General features: G+C 41.4%; 1 protein-coding gene across 1 annotated transcript in view; it reads right to left on the minus strand.

Moving 5' to 3' along the window:
* The window catches only part of LOC135476234 (telomerase-binding protein EST1A-like), a 31,822-nt gene that overhangs the window by 11,738 nt on the left and 6,431 nt on the right, over positions 1 to 13,653 (minus strand). The window contains exons 4-14 of the mRNA XM_064756181.1: positions 13,448 to 13,609; positions 11,509 to 11,692; positions 10,277 to 10,494; positions 9,751 to 9,829; positions 8,900 to 9,010; positions 8,037 to 8,213; positions 7,136 to 7,197; positions 5,190 to 5,335; positions 2,091 to 2,346; positions 1,358 to 1,455; positions 119 to 222 (exon numbers count right to left, since the gene is read on the minus strand). Coding sequence (XP_064612251.1) covers positions 119 to 222; positions 1,358 to 1,455; positions 2,091 to 2,346; positions 5,190 to 5,335; positions 7,136 to 7,197; positions 8,037 to 8,213; positions 8,900 to 9,010; positions 9,751 to 9,829; positions 10,277 to 10,494; positions 11,509 to 11,692; positions 13,448 to 13,609 — 1,597 coding nt within the window. The remainder of the gene's footprint in view (positions 1 to 118; positions 223 to 1,357; positions 1,456 to 2,090; positions 2,347 to 5,189; positions 5,336 to 7,135; positions 7,198 to 8,036; positions 8,214 to 8,899; positions 9,011 to 9,750; positions 9,830 to 10,276; positions 10,495 to 11,508; positions 11,693 to 13,447; positions 13,610 to 13,653) is intronic.

Consider the following 13,653-nt stretch of genomic DNA (forward strand, 5'->3'; position numbering starts at 1 on the left):
TGCGCCCACACTCCATGTGTCCTGACCACTGAAAGCTAAGCATCTTAATTACACGTTCATGACCCTGTATACTCCTGAAGTCAACACAATTACGTGCACATGTAGAGCGTGTACCAACCTTCTCCACAGTGGCGTGGACAAACACAGGCTCTGAGGGTGCACTCAGGAGGGGTACAAAACCAGCCAGGGCGTTGTCTTCCTCCAGTATCACAGGGTCACAGCCTGATGCAATGAAAATATCACACATGGGTGAATCAACATACTGTAATTCTTCAACCTTTTAGTATGTTTGCAAGATTCAAGCATATTCTGAAAGCTTTACTGTGCAGACGGATAAAGTTGTATATACTATTGTGGAACCCTGAAACTGGCCAACTAAACCAATACAGACTTGTCTCCAAAATCTAAATAAAAGGGTGCATACATTGCACTGAGAGTTGTTCTTTCATATGCGAAAAGGTTGAGGAATTAGGGTGCTTTGCTTTAGAAGACTGTATGACCTAAAGTTTCGCCTTTGACAATTAAAGTTGCTCACCTTGCCTGACTCATGGAGATTTTAGAAAAGTGTTTTGAGGTTTGTTTGGAAGGTATATGCAGGATGACATATGAACATAATATTATATGACATTTATTTTCTGAAATTTTACGTGAAGTATAGTACATAATAGCCTGTTCACACGAAATATAGTGCATAATTGCCTGTTCACAAGAAATATAGTGCATAATTGCCTGTTCACACGAAATATAGTGCATAATAGCCTGTTCACACGAAATATAGTACATAATTGCCTGTTCACACGAAATATAGTGCATAATAGCCTGTTCACATGAAATACAGTGCATAATAGCCTGTTCACATCAAAAGCAGCGCATAATAGTTTTTTCACACAGAATGCAGTGCACAATGGCCTGTTCACATGAAATATAGTGCACAATAGCCTGTTCACATGAAATATAGTGCACAATAGCCTGTTCACACAAAACAAAGGCTTACATACATATAACAAAGCTGATTACACTAGGCTTAAAGTTTCATTTGTTCATCAATCTTGGGAGAACTTAAAACCATGAATTGTGACTTGTGACTGCTCAACTGTTTAAGAATCCAGATGGTCTAAGTTTGTTCTTGAAAACCACAAATTCAAGCTCATTTAAATGGTGAAGAACTGTGCGGGTTTAATACACACGTGAATTGTCCTTTACAAAGGATAAGTATACTTTAAGTTTACACCTTTAACATTAAAACCACACATCATTCTTAGAGCACCCCTGAAGAGCGGAAATACCAACATCCGGAAATTACACATGTGTATATGCATCCAGCTCACACATTTCATACATTTTGTTTTATGCTTACCTTCTTTCTTGTCTTTGTACAACTTCACATGAGAGATGTCCACCTCTTTCAGCACATTGAACATCTCAGCCACTTCCTTCCAGACGTCAATCTTGATACTGTAAATGCCAACCGGATACGGACATAAGAAAACCCTAATACTGCTTGTACATGTATTTCCTGTATAAAATATTACGTGCCAGCCACCCTAAGAAATGTACAATCATTCTTGTAGTCTGTAAGTGGTTTGCCTGTAGTCTGTCAGTGGTTTGCCCGTAGTCTGTCAGTGGTTTGCCTGTAGTCTGTCAGTGGTTTGCCTGTAGCCTGTCAGTGGTTTGCCTGTAGTCCATTTGTGGAATACCAGTCAACCTGGTCAACCTCAAGAACCCAGAGAAGCTTAATTAGGAAATTACCTGTGCAACCTATACAATTACACAAATAAATTCTGTAAGGGCATCTGTTGGTACTGAAAGAAGCTCCCATGTGTCAAAGCAAAAGAGAACCTGGGCTTTTTCGGTAAATATTACATATTACACCAAATCAGACTGGCCCACATTTCCCCCACAACCTGTAAAAAAATTTCATTTAACACCAAGCAGCTGTTTCAGGTCCCATAAAGCTTGCTTGTGGATCTACCATGGCTTCTAAGATCTAAAAAAAGTTTTGTTCCCAACGTTTACATTCTACAAATCAAAATCATTTGTTGGGAACTTTTTACTACACAAAAACATCCAACAGTGACAGCATTCCAGACCTTGTCTCTGGATCGTTGACAGATGGTTCAGGGTTCCAGAGGGTGGGGTGACACAGCATCCAGTCACTCCACACCTTGATACTGGACACCAGTTGATGGAGGTCATCGTTGAACAGCCGGCTGGGGTAGTCCTTGGTTTCTATGTGGGTGCTCAGCAAGGTGGCGAATTGTGATGCCAGCAGGGCAAACATCTCCAGGCCCTGCTGTACAGCATGCTCTTGTAATAGTGAACGGCAGTTTGCGTCAATTCTCTCACCTACAAAACACAGAAACAAAAAATGACTAGAAAATGAAGTATTAAAGGGTCTTGTCAGGCAGCTGACGTTCCCCAAGACTTTACAATTCTCAAATGACCTCCCCTTCATTCACCATTAAGATGTTTTACTTTACCATTAAGGAAGGAATCTCTCTGTACTGTATGTCTGCCTTTCTCTGTCTGTATGTCGATTTCTCCACAACTGTTCTTCCACTTCAACTTTGTATCAAAAAATTACTCATGGAAATTATGCACTGTATTGAGGTTTGTAGATGAACACTGTATTCATCAGATCTCTAAACATGCTTAGTGACAGGACTCAACCACCACATGAGATCTCTAAACATGCTTAGTGACAGGACTCAACCACCACATGAGATCCCTAAACATGCTTAGTGACAGGACTCAACCACCACATGAGATCTCTAAACATGCTTAGTGACAGGATTCAACCACCACATGAGATCTCTAAACACGCTTAGTGACAGGACTCAACCACCACATGAGATCTCTAAACATGCTTAGTGACAGGATTCAACCACCACATCAGATCCCTAAACATGCTTAGTGACAGGACTCAACCACAACATGAGATCCCTAAACATGCTTAGTGACAGGACTCAACCACAACATGAGATCTCTAAACACGCTTAGTGACAGGACTCAACCACCACATGAGATCTCTAAACATGCTTAGTGACAGGATTCAACCACCACATGAGATCTCTAAACACGCTTAGTGACAGGACTCAACCACCACATGAGATCTCTAAACACGCTTAGTGACAGGACTCAACCACAACATGAGATCCCTAAACATGCTTAGTGACAGGACTCAACCACCACATGAGATCTCTAAACATGCTTAGCGACAGGACTCAACCACTATATGTACATCCATCAGATCTCTGAACATGCTTAGTGACAGGACTCAACCACCACATGTACATCCATCAGACCTCTAAACATGCTTAGTGACAGGACTCAACCACCACATCAGATCTCTTAACACGCTTAGTGACAGGACTCAACCACCACATGTACATCCATCAGATCTCTAAACATGCTTAGTGACAGGACTCAACCACCACATGTACATCCATCAGATCTCTAAACACGCTTAGTGACAGGACTCAACCACCACATGTACATCCATCAGATCTCTAAACACGCTTAGTGACAGGACTCCACCACCACATGTACATCCATCAGATCTCTAAACACGCTTAGTGACAGGACTCAACCACCACATGAGATCTCTAAACACGCTTAGTGACAGGACTCAACCACCACATGAGATCTCTAAACACGCTTAGTGACAGGACTCAACCACCACATGAGATCTCTAAACATGCTTAGTGACAGGATTCAACCACCACATGAGATCTCTAAACACGCTTAGTGACAGGACTCAACCACCACATGAGATCTCTAAACACGCTTAGTGACAGGACTCAACCACCACATGAGATCTCTAAACATGCTTAGTGACAGGATTCAACCACCACATGAGATCTCTAAACATGCTTAGTGACACGACTCAACCACTGTACATCAGATCTTCAATTAACAGACTCTACACAGATCACATCCATCGGGTCTTCAATTAAAAGAGCTCACAGGCTCTACACAGATTACATCCATCGGGTCTTCAATTAAAAGAGCTTACAGACTGTACACAGATTACATCCATCGGGTCTTCAATTAAAGGGACTTACAGACTCTACACAGATTACATCCATTGGGTCTTCAATTAAAAGAGCTTACAGACTGTACACAGATTATATCCATCGGGTCTTCAATTAAAAGAGCTTACAGGCTCTACACAGATTACATCCACCGGGTCTTCAATTAACAGAGCTTACAGACTCTATGCAAATTTATATCCATCAGGTCTTCAATTAAATGTACTTACTAACTCTACAGGGAGCCTCTGTGGCTCAGAAGGTTAGCGCGCTAGCACAGCATAATGACCCAGGAGCCTCTAACCATTGCGCTCGCTGTGAGTTCAAGTCCAGCTCATGCTGGCTTCCTTTCCAGCCGTATGTGGGAAGGTCTGTGAGCAGCCTGCGGATGGTGGTGGGTTTCCCCTGGGCTCTGCCCAGTTTCCTCCCACCATAAAACTGGCTGCCAGCGTACAAGTGAAATTTTCTTGAGTACAGCGTAAAACACCGATCAAATACATAAATACTGACTCTACACAAATTTACATCCAATTAAATGTGGCTCTGCACAAAATACATCCATCAGATCTTCAATTAAGTGTGCTTATTTGGGTCGTTTTGTTACAGGCACACAGGAGTTTTACAGGATCCCCACTGAGCTGCATTCATGAAATCTCATACACTCAAAGTACATGGAATGTCTCATGGTAACATCTTGTGTAGAGATACTGTATGAACATCTGCATATGCCATCATATGGTGGCTCTGCCACAGGGGGAGTGTCAAATTAGAACTCTTTGGCATTAATGCTGAGGTCCTACGGTATCATGAGACTTGTGAAAAATGCTTAGCAACCTTTGCTGATATTTATTTACAGATGGTCTATGTTACTGTGTCCCAGAGCCATTTATGAACTTCTCATGTGCTGTAATTTATGAAACATTTTTCAGATGCCCATGTCAAGGCGAATGTGGGTAAATATAGTTGGTATACATTTTTGACAGGTCACACAACAGAATTGGACTTCCTTTTACCCTTAGCGATAAAAAAAGGTTGTGTATCAAAAGTTCCCTAACGCTGGAATCATTATGAGGTGGACTTAGAAAAACTTTTATTGAGTGTATGATAACCACTACTGTGACACAGAGGAGTACAAACTTCCCAAAAGTTACAGCTGACCTTTCAGAGCTGTATTGTCCACAGCAAACATATTCATGGCCATGAGCTGTACCAGTCTGTTGTTAGAAATAACAGTTGGCCTTCGGGCGAGGACAGCCTGGAACTCCCGCATCAGTAACCCACACACCTCATCAAATCTCTCCATCCTGTCAACACAGTATGAAAGTTAAGTCTGTACCTGTTAGCAAGTGTCATGGGGCTGGTTGTTTTAAACTTTAGCTAAGTCAGGTTTAAATTTTAATAGCAGTCTTGGCCTACATGTAATACAAATCTAACAGGACTTCAAAATCCAAATTAAGTTAATACCATGCTTAAAAGCTATTAAATTTTTGAACTTTTGCCCTGATCACTGATTTATTCAACATTTGGTGATGTCCTATTACCACAGACTACTGTATCATCATGAAGAGCTACAGTTACATGGTACTTACATTGGACTAAACAAGCTTTGAACTGTGCTGCTGACGCAGAGCAAGCACAAAATGTGATGAATAAAAATAAAGTGAAGAAATTTTACGGAAAATTTAATACGTGTATTTGACTGGTTTTTGACTAGAAAAACAGCTTCAAAAGGTCAAAAGGTCAAAAAAAAAAGGTCAGGTACATGTATCAAAATCCATCCTGTTTTCATAGGTTTCTTTTTTCAAACCACAAGCCTCCACCTAAACGACATAAAAGGATAAACGAGCAGATCAGAAAATCGTTCTCCTGGATTTCAGCCAGGAGATCGAAATTCTCCTACAGAGGTCATCCCCTACATTCATCACCTTACATAGTTTGTACAATCCTGTATTGTGCGTTCTCTTTGACAATTTTTTTGTATTCCGGGGGTACGTCACCCTCTAGAAAGGTGGATGGGAACCCCAAACCTGTATATTACCATCACATTCTGATTACAGGAATGTCTTGTATCAATAGCTGTATTTCATGGTACATATATCCATGTTGCCGTGTAAAGATAATGGGCCCAAGTGTACATGCTATATGTTTTCTTCATTTTAAGAATCCAGTGTAATCATTTTGAAAGAAAGGTCATACAGAGAATTGTCGTATATATGTATTGATTTTAATAATATTCTTTGATTGATTTTAGGTGGGGGCCTCCGTGAATCAGTTGGTTAGCACGCTAGCGCAGCGTAATGACCCAGAGGCTCTCACCAATGCAGTCGCTGTGAGTTCAAGTCCAGCTCATGCTGGCTTCCTGCCGTACGTTGGAAGGTCTGCCAGCAACCTGCAGATGGTCGTGGGTTTCTTCCCACCATAATGCTGGCTGCCGTCGCAAAAGTGAAATATTCTTGAGCACGGCATAAAACACCAATCAAATAAAAAAATAAATAAATAAATAAATGATTGATTTTAGTGCGGTGATAATGTTAATTAAAATATTAATCATTAAATTAGAGGCGATATTCTGTTTCGTAGTCATTTTTCAAACCATGTTGTTCTACAAACTACTCAGAGGTTTGAACATTTATTTGGGATTATGAAACAAAACATTTCATTGATCACGCAATTTTCTCTGAGCCAATCATAGGTCACATTAACTATAACCACCAACGCAAGCAGCCATTTTCATTTTACCGACATCGGTTCTTTTTCTGTTTACACCAGCATAAAGTTTGTGCAGATTTTCCTGTTCCTGTTTCCTGCTAATAAAATAAATTTAGCTATGTGTGACTTGCTGAAAGCACACTGTACTTGCCAACACTTGAAATTATCGTGCCCCTGGAGTTCACATGGTGATCGAAAAGTCATTCCCCTGAATATACATTGAGGAGATCAACAGGCGCTCGGCCGGTTCCATTCAAATTGTTCAGTCTGGCAAGTTTACGGGTCTCAATGAGGCCTATTTTTGCTAAAAAAAACTTTCATACTTAGACCATCAAGTATCAAGTAAATGTGACTGCATCACTCAGGCAGCATTAGACTGGTGCACATGTACCTACCCAATTTTGGTGAACAATTTTCCATGGGCATTCAAGAAACTCAGGGACAACCTTTTGTTAAGCTGAAACATGGCAAAATGAAGATGTCATTTAGCGTACTAGAGAGACAAAATGACACTAGCAGTAACGTGACACAATAAACATTAACATGCCCCTTGCAGTTTCCATCTGTGTATATACATACATGTAGGTACAGTTCTCAGGGATACCGTATTGTGTTAGTATATTAACGCTTATCTTTCGAGGTGTCTCCTCGCATAAATATTTATTAAATTACTTGATTGTTGCCTATAAACGCCATACTCAAGAGTATTTCACTTGTATAGATACCATGGCAGTTAGTTTCCCGGGTGGAGGGAAGGGAAGCGTGTGGGTAAACCACCGACCTTTGGTAAGTTAAAGACAAACTTTCCCGCAAGTGACAGGTACATGCACACCATATCAGTGAAGACGAGTGGTCTGTACAAACAGCCATTCAAGCATCTACAGGTATCAGTTTACCTCTATAGGCATCAGCTCAAGCCTACAGGCATGAGCTCACCTCTACAGGTGTCAGCTTACCCCTACAGGCATGAGCTTACCTCTATAGGCATCAGCTCAAGTCTACAGGCATGAGCTTACCTCTACAGGTGTCAGCTTACCCCTACAGGCATCAGCTCAAGTCTACAGGCATGAGCTTACCTCTACAGGCATCAGCTTACCCCTACAGGCATCAGCTCAAGTCTACAGGCATGAGCTTACCTCTATAGGCATCAGCTCAAGTCTACAGGCATGAGCTTACCTCTATAGGCATCAGCTCAAGTCTACAGGCATGAGCTTACCTCTACAGGCGTCAGCTTACCCCTACAGGCATCAGCTCACCGCTACAGACGTCAGCTCTCTCCTAGAAGCATCAACTCACCTCCACAGGGGTCATCTGGTTCAGGTCCTCCTCGTAGTTCTCTTCCACCTGCCCCGCCTCGCTGTGTCCGTCAGCAGAGATCCAGATCTCTATTCGAGGACCCTCCTTCTCCCGCCGTCTCCGCCACTTCCTCAACTTCTCCTTCTCCTCGTGGCGCTTCTGTTCTGTTGCCTCTGCCTGAGAAATCATAAATATATACATATTTAAACACACACTAATTCTTCCCCCTAATCTGTGAGTAATCATCCAAACACAATTCAAATCTCCATACAGAGCTTTTAGCCTGTACATAGCTTCATACATGCAATAAGTGGCAATCTACAGGAGCTCTTATTTATCACTAATCCAATCTCGCCTGTCAACATATAATAAATGACAAGGGGTGAATTTCCGTCATTGCTAATCTTTGCGTGTACGCAGAAATGCATTTGGTCATTCAGTCCTATCAAATTCCATCCGATTGCCTTGGTTAATGTTACTTTCATTCTGCTTTGCAATGGATCAAAATTACTGCTGGAGCTACCGTCAAAATGAGCAGCGGACTTAACCAACTGAATCGCATATAATTTGAAAGTGCAAAATATTCGGACTCAGTTCGTCCTTATGCAAAGTGGAATTGAGTGTTGCTACAGAAAATTGGAGAAAAGGTAGCAAAACCTAAACTTGGATTGAATCCGAAGGATATGGGTTTGTGACAGAATACATTGAAAAACCGTGTGTGATCTTTACCTGTGCTGTAATTTGATTGAGATGGTGGTGTCAATTCAGAAGAAAATCAAGATGGTACCCGTGTACATGTGGGTAGACACGGAGGAGCTCCTCTGATGTAATCACAAACATTCCCATGCACATGAGCTGCTTACCTTCTTCCTGGCCTCATCAAATAGTGACATGAGACTCTCTCTGGCGGTGAGGAATGGATTGCTGGCGGCCAGGCTCCTCATGTAATAATACACCGCATCCAGCTTTCTCTTCTGTCAACAGAGAGAAATGTTTTTTTTAGTTTATCTTGATTATTTGATGGGGCGTTTCACATATATGATGACGGCCAGCATTATGGTGGGAGGAAACCAAGCAGAACAGGGGTAAACTTGTGACCATCTGCAGGTTGCTGGAAGGCCTTCCCATGAATGACCAGAGAGGAAGCCAGCAAGAGCTGGACTTGAACTCACAGCTACCGCATGAGTGAGAGGCTCCCGAGTCATTGTGCTGTGCTACCATGCTAACCACGAGAGGCTTCCTAGAGACTGACATAGTACATGTACCATTCACAGGTTATACAAATGTGTTATGGTCTACAGTGTGAACAGATAGGGAATTTTACCAGTGCTAATTCGCAACGGTAGATGCGGGCATTGAAAGGCTTCACAAAGATGCGACCAAAAACAATTCATACCAAAGTGTTTTTCTGTCACATTATTTCTATCTTAATTTGCAACAGCAGGAAAATCCCGCTGAAAATCAGAGTTGCCTAGCATTCACAAAACTTTTAATCAATTTAACGAATACAAATCGATTTTTTATAACTTTTCTCATAAATGACGTCGCCTTGAGTCACTATAACCCAGACGTCTTTTACGAAAAAGCTACAAGAAATGATTTTGTGAATGTAGCCACAGACCCCTCCTTAAGTAAAAAACAATAGCATTCAAAAATCTGTCCAGAAGTTGGACTGAACAACTAACAAACATGGCAGTTAAAACTACACCCTTACCGTATAGAGAGCCAAGATAGCCAGCTGATTGTATGGGCGTCCGTTTTTAGGGGCAATCTGCTGGGCTTTCATATACCAGCTGTGACAAACAGACAGACAGACACTTAGCTTTCTACTGTACATGACTGTTTAATTAATTGCATTAGCCTTGAGACCATCAGTTTGTGAAATGTTCCAATTATAAATTAACCATTTTTCAAGGAATCATGAAAAGCAACTGTAAAACTAAACTGATGGAGATCTGTGCAAAAAACAAAAAACAGAAAAAGAAAAAGCGAAAGTTTTTTTTTTTTTAGGAGGGCAGTTAACATATAAAATATATCCGAAATACACTTTTTTCAAATTTTCTGAAGTTTTCAGATATGACATAAATGGAATACTGAGTCAAAATAAAGCTCTCTTTTTTTTTCACACTACTTGTGTGTGTGTATGTGTATGTGTAAATGTATGTGGCAGCAGTGCCTTGTTGCCAGGCCTGCATGTAGCTGCTACTGTCACCCCACACATGTTCACATTGTGCACATACCTCCTGGCCTTGCCATAGTTCATCTTGCCCAGCGCCTGTTCCCTGTAGCGGGCAATGTCACCCAAGCAGATCATGGTGCGCTGGGCACTCAGTAAGGCCAGTTTGACTGCTCGGCTCAGGTTCTCTGGGGCAGGACAGGCCATGTCCAGGAACAGGTCCAGACGGAAGCTGTAGGTGTGCTGTAACTTCTGCAGGAGGCTCTCATAAAATACTGTGGCCTGGAACAGGGAATACATCAACTAGTGTCTATAAACAGGTAACCCAGGCAATAGTGTTCATATTCTAAACAAATCGCCAACTCTTTATACATTGGTTACTATTACAAAACTCTGCATTAAAATCAGTCTCTCATACATCATAATGATTAATGATTTATGATTTAACCCAGACAGCAATATTTCAACAAAGTTACACCAAAATACCATATCTACAAGTAAGTCATCCCTATTCCACGTCATGGTAGTGTTCTAATTTAATCACCTGTTTCTATGTGTTCATTACACACTTATAATATTTGCTGGACGGTTCTCATCTTCATCCCATAGCCCTCTCTGTAGATCTCTACCCATACTACTTACATGTACCTCATCCACGATGGTGAACAGGTCTCTCCTCCTCCACACCCAGCCTGTACACCTCATCCCCCTGATAGTACATACTGCTTACCTCATCCAGGACAGTGAGCAGGTCTGTTCTCCTCCTCCACACCCAGCCTGTACACCTCATCACCCTCATAGTATACACTGTTTACCTCATCTAGGATAGTGAGCAGGTCTGTCCTCCTCCTCACCCAGCCTGTACACCTCATCCCCCTGATACTACACACTGCTTACCTCATCCAGGATAGTGAGCAGGTCTGTCCTCCTCACCCAGCCAGTACACCTCATCCCCCTGATAGTATACACACTACTTACCTCATCCAGAATGGTGAGCAGGTCTGTCCTCCTCCTCCTCACCACCCAGCCTGTACACCTCACCCCCCCCTGACAGTACACACTGCTTACCTCATGAAGGATAGTGAGCAGGTCTGTCCTCCTTCACACCCAGCCTGTACACCTCATCCCCCTTATAGTACACACTGCTTACCTCATTCAGGATAGTGAGCAAGTCTGTCCTCCTCCTCACCCAGCCTGTACACCTCATTCCCCTGAAAGTACACAATGCTTACCTCATCCAGGATGGTGAGCAGGTCTGTCCTCCTCTACACACACTCTATAGTACACACTGCTTACCTCATCCAGGACGGTGAGCAGGTCTGTCCTGGTGTCCTCATCCTCTTCATCGCCCAGCCTTCGCCTGTAGATCTCTATCACTTGGTAGTAGACATTCTTCCACAGCAGCTGTTCCACATTGTGTTTATTTGAGAGGTCAGGATCCAGCAGGATCACCTGCTCATACTTTGTCTTCAGATCATGTCTGAATAAATTCATGACACAACAGTGTTAGTCTAATGCACACAAGAGCATAATGTTCAGATGGAGAGAAGTACATTTTGCCACAAGGACAACTGTACATATTGCACTAAAGTAGCATACACCCTTGAAAGCCCAGGTATCGGTGGCTGATAGGCTGACTGTATTAACAGTGCTACAGATAAGGGGAGCACAGGGGTAAATACGCTAACAAAATTAAAACAGAGCATACTGTATATGCCCGAAGGTTTGTTTGTACGCCTACATTCCTGAAAGCTAGCGTACATGCAAGATTTAAAGCAGACAGTCCTGTTAAAACCAGAAGTAAATCTCCACAGCGAACCATGTGCTCTACGTTGTCCACTATCTGCTAGTTTTAAGACACTGTGCCACCACCCACAGTCGTGCAGAATGTCTACTTTGATACTTGTCTTTGTGACAGTCTCAAGTGTTTGCCATGAACAAGATGTAGTAAAGGGTTAAAAATGGTCTTTTTCGTTACTATACCACAAGTTTTGTTTCTGTATTGCACAAAATTATTCTATCACTACCAAATGTCTGATTTCAAGTCCTAACGGAGCATCAGCAAAGTCTGTAAGGTTAAAGTATTATAGAGGGTCCAGCTTCTGACAAACACATGCACCCATGATTTCATGAAGACAGAAGCTAATGAAATGGAATAAAAATATCATTAGAACAGCTAGCACCATATGCAGAAAAACACTTCAGATTTATATCATACACTGCCAAAAATTAAAGCACAAAATAATAAATTCTTGTCTTCTAATGTACATTTGGATTTAGCCTATGTCAACAGCTGTGTTATAATTTTTTGACCCCAAGACAGCAGTTCAAAGAAAATTTACCTGTCACATCAGGCAGGTTACCATAGGAAATAATAACACTATAATACTGCAACTCCTGCTATCAAAGCACAAGGAATGAAAAGTACAGAATAAAACTGTCAGTGAGCGAGTTATTGAAATAAACCCCACACAGGTTAATGCGAAATAAATAAATGTGTTAACTTCAGTGAAATTCATTCATCTTGAGGAAGAGCTGAAATAATTACTTTATTCTAGCATGTTATGACTAGTCGTAAAGTTTGGGGAATTTACATTTACATCTACTTGTATAGTCCAGTATAACTACAAAATAAATAATCTCTGTACATGTCGGCATATGTATACATCTATTCTCCAGTCCCTTTGGTTCAATCATCTTCACACTTTCCATGTGTATTACTCGAGACCCAAAATAGTGAAGCGTTGAGCATTCAAAAAAAAAAATGCAGTGGAAAGTCGAAAGTATGGTACTCCCTCACTTTGAAGTTGGGAATACCATACGCCCTCTGACAAAAATTATCTGTAGCACTGTCTAATGATCCACGATTTCTTTAATACCACAGGCAAAATTTTAATTCAATCTGTCAATATACTGCAAAATTAATTCAAGTACGTGAAACTGAGCTCAATGCATTCTAAATTTAATATTTATGTCACACTAAAGAATAATTCAACAATAATTATAACAGCGCATTTACACTTACATGTAGTGTGTGTGTGTGTCTTGTGGGGTTGAATGGGCACTGACAAAACAGGGCCCATTTTAAAAGATTTTGTAAATCCAGTTTCATAACTTTTAATGCCAATGACGAAACCTTCACAAGATATTTGATTTTACAAAGTTTTCTCCCCATATCCTCCGAATTCATGGAATAAGAATAACAGTGTTGCTCTCACATGTGCTGAATCCATACCTGAGTTTGTCTAAGAGGTGTTCGCCATCACTATGGATTCGTCTTGACAAGATATTGGAGAGCTGACAATCCAACGGTCCAGCGTCCCTCAGGATGAGATCTGCCATAGCTGTACACTGAGATCGGGACATGCCTCCAATCACATAGTCCGGGTCATACCCACTGACATAATAGAACAGGTATACAATATGGGTTCAAGGTAAAAA

The sequence above is a fragment of the Liolophura sinensis genome, chromosome 10 (assembly GCF_032854445.1).
Source record: "Liolophura sinensis isolate JHLJ2023 chromosome 10, CUHK_Ljap_v2, whole genome shotgun sequence".
Lineage (NCBI taxonomy): Eukaryota > Metazoa > Mollusca > Polyplacophora > Chitonida > Chitonidae > Liolophura > Liolophura sinensis.